The sequence below is a fragment of the Micropterus salmoides genome, unplaced genomic scaffold (genome assembly GCF_014851395.1).
Source record: "Micropterus salmoides isolate LMB-PRFRI ecotype aquatic unplaced genomic scaffold, ASM1485139v1 Ms_hic_scaffold_23, whole genome shotgun sequence".
Taxonomy (NCBI): Eukaryota; Metazoa; Chordata; class Actinopteri; order Centrarchiformes; family Centrarchidae; genus Micropterus; species Micropterus salmoides.
The window spans coordinates 1,691,303-1,709,240 of record NW_024041484.1 but is presented as its reverse complement, the minus strand read 5'-3'; the positions used below and the strand labels follow the sequence as shown (position 1 = coordinate 1,709,240).

At 41.3% G+C, this 17,938-nt stretch overlaps 1 protein-coding gene across 1 annotated transcript in view; it reads left to right on the top strand.

The window, feature by feature from the left end:
• mpped1 (metallophosphoesterase domain containing 1) overlaps positions 1-17,938 on the top strand; it is an 89,931-nt gene that overhangs the window by 5,187 nt on the left and 66,806 nt on the right. The window contains exons 2-3 of the mRNA XM_038739309.1: positions 1,128-1,530; positions 6,451-6,632. Of these exons, the coding sequence (XP_038595237.1) occupies positions 1,352-1,530; positions 6,451-6,632 (361 nt within the window). The 5' untranslated portion in view covers positions 1,128-1,351. The remainder of the gene's footprint in view (positions 1-1,127; positions 1,531-6,450; positions 6,633-17,938) is intronic.

The following is a 17,938-nucleotide window of genomic DNA, read 5'->3' as shown; positions in this document are numbered from 1 at the left end:
TGGTACCAGATTGGTGCTCTGCATTAATTCTGTATTGTGCACATGGGTTGATGTGTATGCTGAGTTTACCTACACAATCGGGTGCTGTTTTGTTAACTGATTGTACCGATGAAGGTCTATGGACTGTTGAAGAACCGTGTAATAGTGACCAACTGAGAGCTTCTGACACACCTGTCAATAAGACATTACGGTGTTCAAGAACTTAGATTAAATAGAGGGTTAGGGTTATTTTGATAGCAGTTTGATCAAGCAAGCCAGTTTCTCAAATGTGAGGATTTTCTCTGTTATTTCATTGTAAACTGAATATCTTTCATGACCTGTTGGTCAGACATATTAAACATTTTGAAGACCTTGCACTCTCATAACTTGGGAGACACTTTTTATAGGCCATTTATGAGTTAAATCTGAACAAAATGATTGATTGATTGATTGATTCTTTGGCATGAAAATTGTTAGTTGTAGCCCTAAAATGATCAGTTGGTTAATACATTACTCGATCAATTTTTGAAGAAAAAATAGCAAACACTCCTGAGTTCCAGCTTTGCAAAAGTGATGATTTGCTGCTTTTCTTTGTCTTCTGTGGTGGGAAATTTAATATCTTCTGATGTCGAACTGATGGTTGGATAAAACCACCAAATGAAAATAATTGTTATTTGTAACCTTACCCAGTTTGGGAAAATTCACCCACACATCCTTTCCCTTTCCGTGGCTGAACACTGAGAGTGTGACTGTAAAAATGGACAAACATTGAAAAAGAAATCAATGGTGTCAGAGCTAAATGATTCTTAGGAGTCAGAGGGTTTGCAACCTGATCTCTACTATTTAATACATTTGTATCAAATTAACCATGACCCTGTACACGGGATAAGCGGTTGACGATGGATGGATGGATGGATGGATGGATGTATCAAATTAAGTTTAATCTATAAACTGTCAAATTCTGTTTACAATGATATCCAGTAAAACAAAGAAAAAATATAAAATTCTTCAATTTCAGAAGCTGAAACATAAAATGTTTGGCTTAATAAGTGACAATGAAAGTCGACTGATTGCTTCACCACTTCTCTGAATTCCCATCTTTACCACACACTCTTCATGTCAGCCCTGCTCTGTTGTGTTCTTCTCAGGTGCAGAGGAGCTGCAGTGAAAAAGAAAAGCAGAAGGGAGAAGGTGATGTTCTCTCCTCAGCTCACTGTGAATGTGAGCTCAGCGAGGGTTTGAGCCTGTCAAGACGCTTCCTAACACCAACTCCTCAGGCTGGGACTATCCTAAAGCAAAAACAACAAGCAGCTAAACCCCCCACCTGACACCTCACTCTCCTGCAACCGCTCTGCTTCCGGTCCCCAGTGCCATGGCCTTCACCCTGTCAGAGATTATGGCAGCAAGGCGGCAGCAGTCCCAGACTCAGTCACACGCCCAGCGTGGCAGCAGGACTGCGGTGGAAGTGGATGAGTATAGCACCAACCCCACTCAGGCTTTCACCTTCTACAACATCAACCAGGGACGCTTCCAGCCGCCACACGTCCACATGTGAGTAAAATAAGGATCAGGCTTGTATACGTTCAAATGCACTAGGGTGGCTAATTATAGTGAATACTGTTCAGACATCTAGCACATTTCATTTTAACGACTTTTTGGCTTACATTTGCTCCGATCATTTTCCCATGCCAAGAGCAACTGGACTTAGTTGATCATCCAAGAGGCCTCTTCAGTTATGTCATGTTATGTTATGTGATGGATACTACTTGGTTTGTTAGTGCTCCGGGCTGTTGTAAGGACCATTTTTATGGTTGTTAGAGTCACCTGAGGCCAAGTCTGAATGACCATTGAGGCAAAATGAAAGCCTTTGTTCGGTCTCCTGGGAAGAGATGAAAGGACACCATGGTAGTTGGGGGATAAGTGGTTTCGCAAACCTTGTCCCTGTTGTGAGATGTTTTCTTGATTCTTGAGTAAATGACCCATTTCACTCCTGTTTCAAACCATCTGTCCTACCTATCCTGAATGGAACATTGTTTTTCTTGAAAGAGGGTCCTTCAAATGTAAGTAAACTGCTGAGTCTTGACTTGGTGAGTTTTTTCCATGTGTTTGTGTAGTGGTTGTTTAGTTTCCCCAATACACAGGTCTGTAAAATTCTCTCTGCATTGGACAGCATACACTGGATTGCTTTTCTTGTATTTAGGTGTGTGATCTTTTGGGTGAACCGGTCTTTGTCAAGGTGGAGGATCCTGTCCTCTTCAATGTGTACGGTGCAGTCCAAGAGGCCAAACTGTTGCTCACATCCTCTTGTTTAGACTCGTCAACCAAATGTGATGTGTTCTGTGAAGGCTTATCCTGCTGATAATGGGCCTGATGGGGACTTGTATATGAATGTTGGTTAGCCTGTTTATGCATGGGAGTGCTTCTCTAGGATACAAACAGGGATTCTGTTCATGGGTAAAAGGGGTGTGACGAGACAATCATCTCACGAGACACGATATTTAGTTCACGAAATCGAGACGAGACAAGATTTTTTTTAATGTTTATTCAATGCTGAATTATGTGAAGATTTTGAGCATTAATTGAACACTTAATTTCCTGCATTCTGGTGATTTTTTCTGCACCAATTTATGGTGGAAATATATTTATTTATTTATAGGGAAACACAATTCATGTGGCATGTGAAATTTCAAAATCTAAAACTATAACACATTATAATGTAGTAAGGCTCTCAGGCATTCTGTATTACTTTCAAATATGCATTTTCTCTTGTAGATCCTTTTTCTCATGTAATATCATCCCTGCTGAGTCAGCACACATGCGTGCATGATTTAGTCTTCCCTCATCTGTTGAGTCTTTTGTTTGGGAAAGTAACCTCTTTAAATGTGCATGTGGCGCCTTTTCACCTCAATGATAAATGAGTTCAGTTTAATTCAGTTATAAACTCTTGGACTTTAATAGCTTGTGTTTTTTAGCAGGTTTTCTGCTCATGTTTGCAAAACTTTCTGCACATTCAGAACATGCACATTCAGAATCTCTCCCACATATCTGTGTTCTCTGACATGTCATAAAATTACGAAAAATGTATATCAATCTTGTGTCTGTTAAGTACAGAGCTGGACGTGGTTAACTTAGATTAGCACAAAGTCTGGAAGGTGAGGGAAACAGCTATTCTGATTCTGTCTGTCTGATTAAAAAAATACACCTACCAACACTAAGCTGGGCTAACCACATTATGATTCCAGCTAGTAACTTAACATACAGATATGAGATTGATATCAATGTTCTCATCTTACTCTCAGAAAGAAAATAAATAAGGGTATTTCTCTAAATGTTGAACTATTCCTTCAAGTGAAGCAACTTTCAACCAGAGACTAAACTAAGACAGAACAAGCTGTTACACTAAAAGTTCAAATCTTTGAACTGAAAATCTAGAATTTTTTGATTTGAGAAAATGTGACAAAAGCAGTGTTTGGTAAGCCTCTGTTTGGCTTGTACTTCTTGCCCAGCCAGAGAAAGTTTTATAACAGCAGCAGTTCTCAAATAGCACTGTTTCCTCTAGGATTTTTTTCAGCAGCGGGGGCATTTCACTTTCTCCTTATCTTTGGCTTTAGTGAAATGTAGCCAAGCCTTTGATTGCTTTGTACGTCAGCCATCGTAGGAAGAAACCACTTGACCAAATACGAAATGAAGGGAACAAGGGCCTGAGGTAGGCCTGCATGATATAAGGAAAATCTGAGATGTGCGATAACGTTCAATATTGTGATGATATGACTTAGGATACCAAATGCTGTTTGTAGAGCAGCAACAGTAAGGTTTGGGCTGGATGAAAGTTACAGAGCAGGAAAGGGGTTTGACCCACCTCTGAGCCAAAACGATGTCTGTGGCATTTCAAAGGTCTTTTTTTCACAGTCTAACGTGGAAAACCGGATGGCTATGTGAAAGCATACACGGTTGCGGGATCATGCCGCAATATTTTGTTCAGTATTACTAATTAAATGGAGCGTATTGGTTGACATTCTTTCAGCTGTTATTGTTTGCTCTATGTGTGAAAGAGGCTACCGCTGGTAGAGCCCACAGCTGATTCAAACCAGCGGTTTTACGATGATAGATGAAAGACTGTGGACAGAGCAGAATGGTGGGCCGCTGCTGCAAAATCTACATAGCGGAAACCCTAAATGGATTACTGCAAAATGCTATGATGATGTCATTTTGACTTGCTGTCAAGATTTAGCCCTGTGTTGCCCTACTGTGAATTTTACCAGTGTTGGCATTAAAGTTTTTGAAATTAATTTGACGTCTATTTGAGTCTGTGATACCTCTGAGCAAGACCCTGAATGCTACTCTGTCACTAACTGTTACCTCAGACCACCCAGGTTGGGGTAAACAAAATAGCAATTGGATTACCAGCACCAACAACAACAGCTTTAGTCAGTGCATGGATGCTTATCTGAGAGAGGCATGTTAGAGGCAGGCCCTGACTTCTAACTTTCCTGCTTCCCTCTGTTTCCTCTATTAATTTGCTGTGGCTGCTGTTTGCTAGAATTGCAAACTCAACTCTTCCTCTGTGTTTACCTTTTAATAAATTCAGCAAAACGTACATTTTCACTGCACTAATTCCATCAGTACGCTACAAGTGTCTATGACGTACTCACCACTGCTCTGAGAATACTGGCCTCAGTTACTAATAATCATACTTTGTCAGTTTTTTGTTGTTAAGCTACTGTTGATGAAACCTAACACTTCCTGTAGATGTTTCACATTAATAGCTGACTTGGACAGAGAGGAAGTATGCTGTTTGAACCACTGCAAGTGGAAATGTAAACATTCAATATGAAATTGTGTGAGTGTGAAGCTGGAGACACACTGGATCCATTGACAGATGTCAAGTTGGCGGATCCCATTCATTTTTTAATGGAGAGCAGGAGATCCTGCAGGAGCATTGCATGATGGATATGCTGGGGTGGATTGACTAACCATTCACCGAATCTGAATTTGCATAAACACAACTAGCTTTTAACTTGCAAATAAGCTTGCTAAGCACAGCCCAACAAGTTATTTTCACTTTTTTCTACTGCAACATCCCCATACCATAATCATCTAACAACATGCTAGCTAACAACAACCAGCAAACAACATGTCCAGCTTATTAGCATATTACTATTAGAAGCAGCTTGCTGCTCAACCCACCAAGCAAATGATTCTCAGCTACTATGTTAATCTTCCTAGCATGGTAACACCAAATCAATCAAACAACAGGAAAACTAGCATGCTATAAGCTGACCAGCATCAAAACAACACACTAAGCTAACTAGCCATCAAATAAACTGCCTATCTCACCTTAGAAATCAACAAAGTATACTCTTAGCACCATTAGCCAAAAACATGCTAGCAACAGCTAAAGCTTATATTATAGTTTAGAGCAGAGTTGGTTGTAGTTTTAAGAGCTGATTATAATAAATGAATGTTTTGAGGCAAAGCCAAGAAAAATAGAAAGGAATACAGTTCGAACAGGATTTACATTTCATAGCCTACTATACATTCTCAAATAGAAGCCTTTGTTCAAATAATGGCAGAATCTCTAGCCAGCTCGAACTATAAAGTATGGTCAATGTACTATTATGTGTCACATGGTTCAGACCTAACCAGCGACTCTTTGAGCTTCATGAAGGCTTTTAATGTGAAACATCTGTCCACAAAGTTTTGATTTCATCGACAGAAACGGAAACGTAAAAGCGAGAAGAATCAATTTGAACAGTATTTCTGTTGAGCAGTGGAGTGGGGTATATGACGGTATATTAAACACAGTTAAATACTTGCTAAGAGAGAGAATTTCTCTGCAGCATCACTTAAATGTCCTTACATTTCTGTATACTCAATTGTGGAAATTTTCATGAACCCCCTTCTGAATTTCAGTACTTTGTGACTCACACTTCTTACTGGCTGTCCTACATGCATCTCCTTTCCCACTTCCCCTCATCGCTTTCTCTCTCGTGGCGGGGTGCAGAGGAGGAGGAGGCAGGGCTGGCTGTTGTCGTACCTGGAGTAGAGCTCACTAAAGTGGGCCATGGTTATTCACCATCTCCCCTCTTCCCCCTTGAGACCCCGTGGATCTGCACACTCGCTGGAAATCCCACAGGACTCTGCTCTTTTTCTATATCTGCGCTTTATTCTTTTTCTTATCTCTGCACATTTCTCTTTCTGTCTCTGTCAGCGCTGCACTTTTATTGTGGCCTCTCGCTCTCTTTTCTCGCTATGTCTCTTGTTTGCTCCTCTGCCTCAGTCTGTGGGGATGATTTTCTGCTGGATACTATTTCAAACTTCTTTCATTGTCATCCTCTTACCACAGACTTTGCATACAGCGCTGTGTCTCTTTCTGCTCTATTGTTTAAGAGAACCAACAGCTGCAGTGACCCCTTTTCCCTTCCTCTCTCCCTTAACTTTTTTGTCTTCTGTTCTTCTTCCTTGGTTCAGGGTGGACCCGATGCCCCATGACACGCCCAAGCCTCCGGGCTACACTCGCTTTGTGTGCATCTCAGACACTCACTCCCGCACTGATGCAATCCAGATGCCGTACGGGGACGTGTTCATCCATGCCGGAGACTTCACTGAGCTGGGACTGCCCTCTGAGGTCAAGAAGTTCAACGACTGGCTAGGTCAGCATCTTTGAAAGTTGTGGTTCTGGATCCAGAGTGGATCAGGAGTCTTTTCTCTGTAACTGGGTCCCCTTGTGATTATCTATTAATACAGCTGGGGTCAGTGCCAGGCTAAATTTACTCACTCTGGATGCTGAAAGTTTTTAACTAAACTTGGGAATAAGGAAGAATTCTTTAAAGTGACATAGATTTTTAAAATGATCTCCTCCCTTACTGAAAAGGTGTGGATATTATCGAAAAACCTATCATTCATTTGTAACTTAAAAGCAAAAAAAAAAAAAACTTAAATGTGTTATTTACATCAAAAACAAAAACGGTCAGTTTATGGTTTTTGGCAATTCCGTTTATCCATTTATTTTCGACTGGGGACAACCTTTCGCTTACCATCTGTCCTTAAACCCTGCACAGACTCAGATCCCCCAGGGAAATCTGGGGAGGTGAGCCGCAGGTTGTCCTGGACTGAGTCTCAGTGAGATTATGGAAAAGACTGAATTACTCAATTTCATTTAACTCACAGCTAGGAACAATGCAGAGCACTGTCGTTCCCTGGTGAAATAATGGTTAAATAGCACTATCAAACAGAATTAAACCTAAGAAGGACAGCAAAAGAATTGAGCTGTTTTTTACTCACTGTGAATCCTCACCAGGATTCACAGATAAGCACATAAGAATGAGAAAAACAATAAGTAGGGCATTTAAAATATTTAATAGAATTACATATTTAAAACACATTACACCGGGAAATGTAAGCTCTTAAAATTGCAAAGGAAAATAAAAAGTATAAACTCAGCAGATTTAATTTGGAACAGAAGGTGTAACAGTAGACTGTGGGAGCTGAGAGAGGTTTTAAGAGTGACAGTGACATTGAAAGAGTGGAAGTCAGGTGAAGTTCTGCACACCCATTGGCAAACACAGTGAATAACTTCCTGTTGCAGCAGTGCCACTCCTTGACATAAACAGTCAGAATAGTTATTATCAATTTGATGCGTAGGCCAACAGTTTTGCCTCTGGGCGGCTCAGCAGGGGGTAGAGTGACCTCTGCTGGTTAAGCTTCTACATGGCCAAGTGTTTATAAACGTTACCAATCTAAAATATTAATTAAATAATAATAATAATAATAATAATAACTAAAATAAATAAACACTATGCTAAGCTACATTTCGCACCAACTTGTTCAAGTTATCTAAATCAGGTCATTAATATAGTCTTGCAAATGCTTTGTTCTCCCTAACCAGTTATTACAGTTTTGCATTTTTCATTAGTTATTTTTATTTCAGTTACCTTAAATGTTTGTTCTCACCTAGTTTTAGTTTTTAGGTTAGTTTCAGTTAACTATAGGCCTACTTTTATTTTGAGTTTTTCGTACTGTCCCAAAAGAGAGCTGAAAAAAGGTATTTGCAAAATCCAAATTTGTATCATTGTCTAAATTTGTTTTTCCCCAGTTCTCGTTTGGGCACAAAAAACAAATAGACTGAGTGACTTTTTTCGTTTTTGGTTTCAAGCGAAATTACGAACTAACTGATGCAGTATACAGACCTCTTCATTCTTCAATTCAAAAAGGTATAATGATCAAATGAATTGCCAAAAGCCTTTCTCTGTTTCTTATGAAAGATTTTTATTTTTACTTTTTAAATTACATATGAATAATGGATTATCAGATGATACCCGGACCTGAATAGATTTGAGTCTTTTCTTCCTTGTTGGTGAGTTCAAGGAGATTTGAATCGACTACTGAACAGCTTTTTTAAAATGTAGCCTACTGTAAGAAGCAGCGATATTTCACAGTCTGCTTATTGTTTGTCTTCTGTGTTCCGTTTTTTGACAACAGAGCTAATGAATGCAGAATGCTTTGTGGCCAGTGATTCTCAAGTCTTTGAGGAGGATCCCTGAACACACCACAAAGGAGTTTTTAAAGTGCTTTTTGCTCATAACTGCATTTCTACACAAAGATAACTTAACAAAACCATAAAGTTGACTGAATCTTCATTTTGATGCACAGGAAGTCTCTGAAAGTTTTCATAACATACTGACATGAAACCTGGAAAGAAAGAAATCTAACAAAAAGCCCATGCTGTGCCCAACAGACCACAGTAATGTAAAGAAGGCCTTAGTGATAAATATGCAAAACCCGCAGTATGGTCCTTTAAGTGTGATGTGGTGTGGTGTGAGTCTGGTTTGTGTTACGCTCCTCTCAGCTCTGATAGAGACTACAGAGCCGTCCCAGTTCAAATCTGTGTAGTTTAGCACTGACAGCACCTTTGTATCTGGAAACAGCACGAACAATCCACTGAAACAAACCAGGCAAATGAAGGTAATTCCTTGGCCTTTCAGAAGCCTGAAGGAGTGGATGATCCTCACTCCACTGCCAGTTAATGTATTTACATTCTCTAACTGCCGCTCTATAGAATCAGCTTTCTTTCAGTGTCCAAGATGGCGCCGCATATGGCCGCCTCTGTGTTTTGGTTGGTGCTGTTTTGTCTTGTTTTGGTAGTTAACTTAGTTTTCTGCAGTGACACCCGGAGCCCTCTCACCACAGGAGAGCTCATGAACATCAGGTGAACAACACCAGCGGATTTATTTCCCACTTGAATTGAATTGCTTTTGAATCGTTGGGCATTCTGCTTAAAGGTGCTCTCACTCCTGTCCAGGTTGTACCCTGCCTCTCGCTCAATGTTAGTAATGTTAGCCCCCCCCACCCCCTTTCTTCTGTTCCATTGTCACGGGCGGCTGTGTCTCAGGAGTTACAGTGGGTTGCCTGTTAATCTAAAGATTGGTGGTTCAATCCCCAGCTCCTCTAGGTATCTCGCTCAAGTGTCCTTGAGCAAGATACTGAACCCTGAACCGGGTGGTTGTTCCACCAGTGTGTGAATGTGTGTTAATATTAGTTCTGTTTGAGCACTTAGGCTCAGTGTGTGAATGCGATGTAGTGTAACAGCGCTTTGAGTGGTGGAAAAGACTAGAAAGGGGGTTATACAAATATGGAACATTCACCTGCCTTTAATTGGATGCCAATTGAAATGTAGTGAAGATCAATACTTTTGATAAAATGACTTAAGTATAAGTAAAAGTACATAAAAACGACTTTGTTACAGTAATGAGTAAATGTAATGTGTTATTTCTACAGTACACTGAGCCATATTCTTTTGCCAAGCAGCAGTATAAGAGCATTACCGAGCTCAGTCGTGTCTCCTTTGACTTTCTGCATCACCAGCCTCCACTGGAAGCATTTTATCTCTGTGCTGAGTTGGGAGCAAGTGTAAGTCTTATCATCGCTATGGGATATCTATTGGAAACTGGAATGAAGTGACTGTTGAATCTGTGTGAGCGAGCAGAGCAGCCCTGCTATCAACGCCATCATTGTCACCGGCATCATCAACACCGACACAACCCTCGCCGGGAACGGCAGAAGCCTGTTAGAGGGTGCGTGGGCCTTTGTGGGTCCGTCTCTTTCTCTGAGGGGGGGGGGCGGAGAGGGGGCGGCGATAAGGGGGAGAACTTGTTGTCCTTCCCCTCCTCACACACGAGCTGCGGGGAGCGAGAGCTGCAAATCCGCTAGCCCGCACTCCAGCGGCGAGAGAGGCAACGGGAGAGACGGGAAAGAAAAGATAAACCGAGCCAAACGCGCCTGCTGCTGCCTCTGAAGTCAGCCTCTCCTCTCTCCATCCCTTCCTCCTCTCCTCTGCTGTTACTTCTACCCCTGCAACTCTGCCATCTATTACTCTTCCTCTCGTCTGCTCATATAAATATTTATAATCTGGCTATTCCTATTCCTTCTCTCTCTTTTCATTCTCTCCTGCTTCCCGTCACTGCCCCCCCCCCCCCCCCCCCCCCCCACACACACACACACACACCGTCTCATTCTGTAGATGAATGGAACTCATGCTGTTTAGTGTGTGCAGAGCAGATTTACAGATCAGGTTTTGCGTATTCATTTCGAAAGAGTCTGTACAAACTGAGCCTGGCCAGGTAATTTTATCTTCTCCAAAACTTTTTATTCTTTAATCTTTCCTCCAGAGGAATCTCATTTTAATTCTTTTTTTATCTTCCTATTTTATTTCAGATTTTGTTTAGCATATATCCTTCAGTGTTTGTTTGTTTCTCCTTTTCTCTTTCTTTTCTCTCCCTCTATCTTTTTTTATCCTTCAAACTCGTTCTTCCACCTCCATCACCTCTTTCTTTCAGCGCTGTTTGTTTTACCCATTTCCTCTCTCTGTTTTTCCACACACTCAAAACCCTGTCTCCATTTCCAGGCCTTGGTGGCAGGTCTCTGCGATCTGCTCTTATTTTTAGCAGGAAGTGAGTCGGCTCTGGGGGGCCACTGGCAGCCGCTCAAGGCTTTGTCAGGGATGGTGAATGCTGCAAGGGGGAGGGGGTCAAGGAGAAGAGAGGAAAAGGGGGAGATAAAATTCATGCAGGGAGAAAGGAAAGGAGAGGAGTTGGAAATGAAAATGAGGAGGTGGAGGTTTAAAAGGCTAGAGAGGAGAGGAGAGATGGACCATGCCTCTCTCCAGAGGAAGGCTGTCTTACCTGGGTCCTGCAGACTGCCAAACTTCTGCTGTTGTCATGGTGATCCATGCAGGTCAGTCACTTTATAATACTGTACTGTTACTAATTACTTGTTAAAAAATGTAATCAGTAACGTAATCCAAGTACCCAAAAATTAAAAAAAAGTAATGTAACCTGATTACTTTTAGTTACTTTTGGATTTCTTCAATACCAAATACGCAAATAAAGATAAGAGAGTGTCAAAGATGCGTTGTCTGCTCAGTGTATTTTTAGAGAAACATAATTACAAAATATCCCATTCCCATGAACTGAAAATCGACATTTAAATGTTTTTATATGATATGCCTTGCACTGGGCCTTTCGTCATATGGCAGGATCTGGCCCATCAATGACGAAAATGATGAAAATGTTGTTTTGTTGATATTCTTAAGGACAATTTAGAATAATTTCCTGGAAAACGATTTTAAAATGTTAATGATCATCCTGCTGTCCAATGAAAAGCTTTCTTAATTTTTATGACACTGCTGAAAAATAGTGTTTCTGGGACGGGCACCACTAATTACTAGAAAATCACAACTTTATTCACTGATTTTACTGAAACTGGATCATATTTGATGGAAAATATTTTCTGGTTTTCTCTCTGATGTTTCGCGGCTGCTCTGCCTCAACTCCATGATTTATGAGTTTCCTGATGGACACATGGATTTGCTTGTTGCTGTAGCAAGTCAGCTAACTGCTGCTAACTAGCTGCCATTATCTAATTAGCTCAGTTAGCCTGCAACTACTGGTCAAATTAGCTTACTTTGCCCGTACTGGGAACTCAGAGCACTGGAGTGTGTGTTTAGGTTGATACCTTTACTCAAGCACAGGAGGTTTTCAGGCTAGGGGCGGGGGAACCTGGTGGGGAATGATTGCGGGGAGCTGTGCCGGGCGAGTAGGCAACGAAACTGTGCTCAGCAGCCTCCAAGTGAACATGTACAGGACCGAACACAGCCTCATTAGTTGACTCAGCCCCGGGGTGACAAGAGACAAACCGGCAAAAAACCCACCTTCGTACTGCATTCCCAGTGGTCAAACTGGCCTCCGTCGGTCTAAGAGGCCTTGTGCAGTCCCGGGTCCGGCTGCTGTTTTCAGTCACTGGGAGCTGGAATAAGTCTGCACAGTCTGCATGATGGGGTGTGGCCGTAACCACATTCAACTACTGGCTACATGCCAATCAATATCTGCAACAAATCCCTCACTAGCTTTGTGTTTTTACAGGAAACATACACGTAAATGGCAAATAGCACTCTGTTTTCTGTTTCATGCTTAAAGTAATCTAAAATTAAAGTAGTCTTTATTTTCTGTACTGTAACGGAATACAGTTACCTAACACCATTACATGTAATCCGTTACTCCCCAACCCTAACCAAAGTTGTTGTTTTTTTATGTTAATGTAGTCTTAAAGATGTGGAAACCAATCCAGCGAACACCCAGTCTGTCAAAGTTACACTATAGCTGTCATGTAATGCAGTGGAGACTTTTTAAATCCAGTTGTACCTGAACCGTTTGACCACGCAGTGGTAATGTAACACGAATGAAAGCAGCCAAAGTGATTTCTATTCCGTACAAAAATGAATGGAAACCAGTAGCTTTCTAAAACATCCTAAAATCAAAACCTTGCTAGCATTTAAACCTGGTCAGCAGACATTTCATGTAGCCCCCACATACTCTGTAGAGCAAAAAACTGCAGAATTATTCATAAATGTGCTTATATTGGTGTTTGTTTGCCTCATAATCTTTATGGATAATGCCTGTGTGTGTTTGCATGTGTGTGTGTTCTGAGCACCGACTGGAGGTGGTGGTGAAAAGCCGCCATTGGTGCAGACGCGGGTGCTGGACCGTTGGTGGTTGGAGGCTGATTACACGGGACAGGTGAGAGAGGAGAGACAGAGGAGAGAGATTCAGAAAGAGGAAGGGAGGGGAAAGAAGGGTTGGCGAGGGCGAAGGCCAGAGCTTGAGCTTGTGAGCAGCGGCACTTCAGTCCAATTGCCTCCAATAATGGCCTCTTTGATCAGGCTTCCAGCACACACTTGTGGATCTGAGCGCGCACACACACCAACACGCATCCATGTGGATCTCGTAAGCTGAGCCAACACTCCTTTGTGTGTGTGTTTGTTTGTGTGTGCACGCTGCCCTGGCTGTAGACTTGAGTGGCGTCTTTATTCATGCCGTGTGATAGCGTGAGCTGGCGGAGCGGAGCGGGAATATACTGCAGTGAATGTTGTGTTTAAATATGGATCTCATTGTGCCCCGGAGTCTACTCGGGGTCAAGAGAGGAGCAGCTTTAATTCTTAAAGGCTTTGTTCTCACGCTCTCTCCTTCTGTCTCTCTCCCCCTCTGTCTCATCTTCAGTCCAATGGCTGCATTATTGGCGTCACACACACACACACACACACACACACACAGGCACACCACAGACTGGTTCACTTTAACACAGTTTTGACAAACGGACTCTTCTGTCTTTTTCCCTTAATCTGTGAGATCAATCTCCAACCACAAAATCAAATCAAATATTAAAGGGATATTACTGCATATACAATATATTTATATAAACCTAGGCTAAAGACATCCAAACCCATTTTTTCACAACTCCACATATTTCATGTTACCATGCATTTCTTGTGTTAAGTCATCAGGGTTTTTATTTTATTTCCATGAGAGATAATTTTACATAAAGGTACACTCCCATTTAGCTTTTAATTATGACAATTATGCTAGCTACAAACAGTAACAGTTTCTGAAATCCATAAAGTTTAAAGAAACAGTCAACTGATTGATTTTAACTTGTGACCCACTGAAATAAATAAAAGCTTGGCTATTATTTTCAAATGATCTTATATTGAAATATAATAATAAAAATACCCTAATAGTGCCTATAAAATCCTATTAACGTAACACAAGAAATATATGGTAACATGAAACAAGTGGAGTTGTGAAACAAGCCTTGGTGTATTTAAATATATAATATATAATCACATATATAGCAGAATAGCAGAGTATTCTTTTATGCTTCAAGCTAAAATGGCATATTTACACATTCAGCAGATATGGAGAAACATTAGCATTTATTTGTTGTGTTTTGAAACTACCATCAAGACAATAGACATTAAAACTGCATTATTTGAATTTTTGACACTTTTTTGTGGCAAAAAAAAATTGTTAAGCTGATTGTGTTGGCAAACATTTGCATTCTTGCTACAAACAGGTGCCTGCTGCTGCCGCTGCTGCTGCTGGGCGAAGACTTTATGAGAGCAGAATTTTGGAACACAAAACCAAAACAATTAGATAAAACATGCTGAAAGGCTCTTACCTCTTAACCTCTTAACTGGTACTTTAATTGCATTTTGAAGGTAAAAATAATGAGTATTCCGGAGGACAGGAGAGACCACTGAAACCAAAGTAACCCTAACTTTTATATTGGTATTCAGACTTTGTGTCAGTGTCCCCTAATAAAAACCAGCACAGGCCTCTCTCTCTGATGCTGGGTTGCGAGGTCTACAGTCTTTAACGTCTCTGCTACAAGTCTTTATTTAGCGCCTGCTCTGCTCTGTTCCCCTTTACTGCTGAATAATAGATAAGTGACGACCATGATGCGATTGCCGTGTAGGCACTTTAAATGTGAGTGTGTTTTTTCTTTGCCTGGAAGAGGGAGAGTGTGTCTTCTGCTCTGCATCTGTTAGTGTGTGTGTGTGTGTGTGTGTGTGTGTGTGCGTTTTATGTCCGTCAATCTCCATCCTCTGTCAGGTGTTGCCCCCCCCTCCCCACCCCCCGACCTTCTCTTCATCTCCTCAGTTTCCCTCGTTCTCCTCCCAGCTTGCTCCCTTTAGCTTGGTAACAGCGAGGGCATTAAACTTTCATGACTGCTGTCTTTTTCTGGCACGCTCTTCTTCTCTCCTCCTTCGCTCCCTTCCTTCTGTCCTTCCTTCCTCCTTCCCTCAGTCCTCCTGCCACCCCTCCTCTTACCTCCCTCTCTCTCTCTCATTTCTCCTTCCTCCCCTAAGCCTCATTTCTCTTCATTCTCCTCCTCCCCTCTCCCCACTTTCCTTCGTTCCTATCTTTTTTTCCTCACCCCCCTTATGTTTACCCAGCAGTGGTGAGTGCTGCTGGAGGAGAGCATAACGAGGAAGTTTGACACTCTTTTATGGTTTTTAACATTGGAAAACTCGACAGAATTTCAAGTGACTGTAAATTTAAGCAAACCGTTTCCCATCTGTCCCTCACTGCCTTTGTATCATCTATTTGCGCACTTGAAAGACTGCGTTCCTTGTGTGTGTGTGTCTGTGTCTGAGTGTGTCAGTGTTTGAGCATGAGGGAGGGAAAAAGATGCAATGGGATGTGAAAATGGTCTTAGGAAAGATCTTCACTCTTTTCTTTCAACCGAGTTCTTTTCTTTTTTCCCCTCCTAATTCAGAAAACATTTGGAAGAGAGGAAAGCCTCTGAGGAAATATCGCTTATGAAATGATAGAAGTCTTTCTCATAATTTTCCCTTTCTCTCTCTTTCTCTGTCTCAGATTGGTTTTCTGGGTCAGCGTCAGTGCATGTAACTTGCAGTACACAAACTGTTGCTGAATTAAGCAATAGTCCTCTCTTTCAAGCAAAAACAGACAGAACAAACAGAGGCCATGCAGTTACAGAGTTAAACAAAGAGCAGAGAGGAGGAGGATGTCAAACACTTTGTCGTCACCATGTTTAGCCACCAGCACTGCAACACAGTCGGCAGCTTCACTGCCTCAGAGACCACAGATACATAGAAAATATTGCTATTGCTTTAATCAGCTGTACAGAATAAAACAAAAAGGTACAAAGGTAAGCAGAGCAACACCCAAAGATTTCCTTGTTGTTTTTAAATCTCAAAACTGATTAAAGTTTCAGATACCAAAAGTATATTTTACATACTATTGCAGTGATAGTATCTTGTTAAAACAGTCAAAGAAATATATAAATGTAATGTAAGCCATTGTCATGGGTTCAGTATTTTCAGGCAGTAGCAGCCGAGCTGTCAGTCATGATTGGTCAAGCAAATATGTCAACCCATTACAACAGCAATCTGCCATTTTACAACCTCTCTGCAATAACAGCTGTTGTTTTACTGTAACAAGAACAAAGATGAAGGAAAAGAAACCTGATCCCCAGACAGAACCTTTCTGTGATACCAGGATTCTGCTCAATTAAAATGTTTGTAAAATGTTAGGTTAGGTAACTAAAAAACTTGGTCAAGGATAGGGAAAGACTAATAATTATTTTTTCCTGGCCCGTTCCAATTTCCAATTTTTCTAACCTGTAATTAACAGCATACATTTTTGTAACTTTTCTTTAAAGGTTCAGTGTGTAATATTTCTGAGGATCTATTAATAGAAATGCAATATAAGATCCATAACTATGTTTTCAGTGGTGTTTAAAAACCTTACATAATAAACCATTATGTCTTATTACCTTATAACGAGCCATTTCTATCTACATAGCCGCGGGTTCCCCCTTCCATGGACGTCGCCACGTTGCATCGCCATGTTTCTATAGTTGCTGAAAACGCACAAACAGCGCCACAGAGCGCGTTTCATCACTACAATCTTGTTCTACTTCTGGTAGAATTCAGACACTCATCACTGTGTTGAATATGTATGTTAGAAGAAAAGGTTGACCCCGATTAGTCAAAGACTTGATGCTTCGATGGGCGGAGACTGATTCCACTGTCAATCTCAAAGTTGAAGCTTCGCAGCAAAACGAGGATCATGCCATTTTGGCAATATGGGGGTGCTCAACGTTTGATTTTACATAGAACTACCAGTTTTCTCCCACTAACTTAATAAACAGCCTGTTCCAATATACATTTCAACGTTTAATGCTGTAAATAAGCATGTAAAAAGAAAAAAACTTTCAATAAATGTTTTTAAAGTGCGTGAATAAATCCAAAATTGTAACCCTAACCCTCGGTCGTCAGTGCACATGTGTAGGCGTGGCGTGTGTGTGTAGTGGCAGTGGAAGACTTGCTGAAGAGACGGAGCTCCAGCTTAACTGGTGTTGTGCCGAGCTGTCCGCACCTCGCGGGACTTTTGGATAATTTATCACCGTTGATGAACCACACAAACGATCGTTTTTAAATAGCTGGCCACTTGAAATAGACCTGCGAGGAACCGCAACGTGCATGAAGTTGTCAGCAGCATGGCATGCACGGAAAAAGTCTGCACAAGAACGATGAATGACAGACGAGAGAGAGAGAGAGAGAGAGAGCGCCTCAGTTTAGCTGGAAATTTACAGTGTAAGTTGAATGAATAGAAACTGCAGCTCTGCAGCTTCTCAAGATTAAAGTGGAGCTACCGTCTGTAACACCCCCTCACGCAATCGCCGTGCACAAAAACACATGATCAGTCAACTATAAGCAGGACTAGACGATTCTGATTCATTGGAGTAATATTTTCAACAGTTAGATGGTGGATGAGAATATAAACCATAATCTTGACCCGTGACTACATGTTGTTTAGTTAGCTCAGTTGGTAAGGTATGCGCCTTGCAACGTAGGGGTTGAGGGGTTGATCCCACCCTGTGACAACTTTTTGTTCCCGTCTCTTCAACAAATGGATTCTGCAGCGAATGTTTCTCACATTAAAGCATGTGCTCCCCTGGTTTTGTTTTCGGTGTTTGATCCTCAACCATCAACCTACGGACGCTTTTGCAGTATCTCCAGACAGAGGACATTCAGGGGAATCACGTTTTCTTTCAGAGGTGTGTCAAGCAGGCCACAGACTCTTTTAATGTCGTT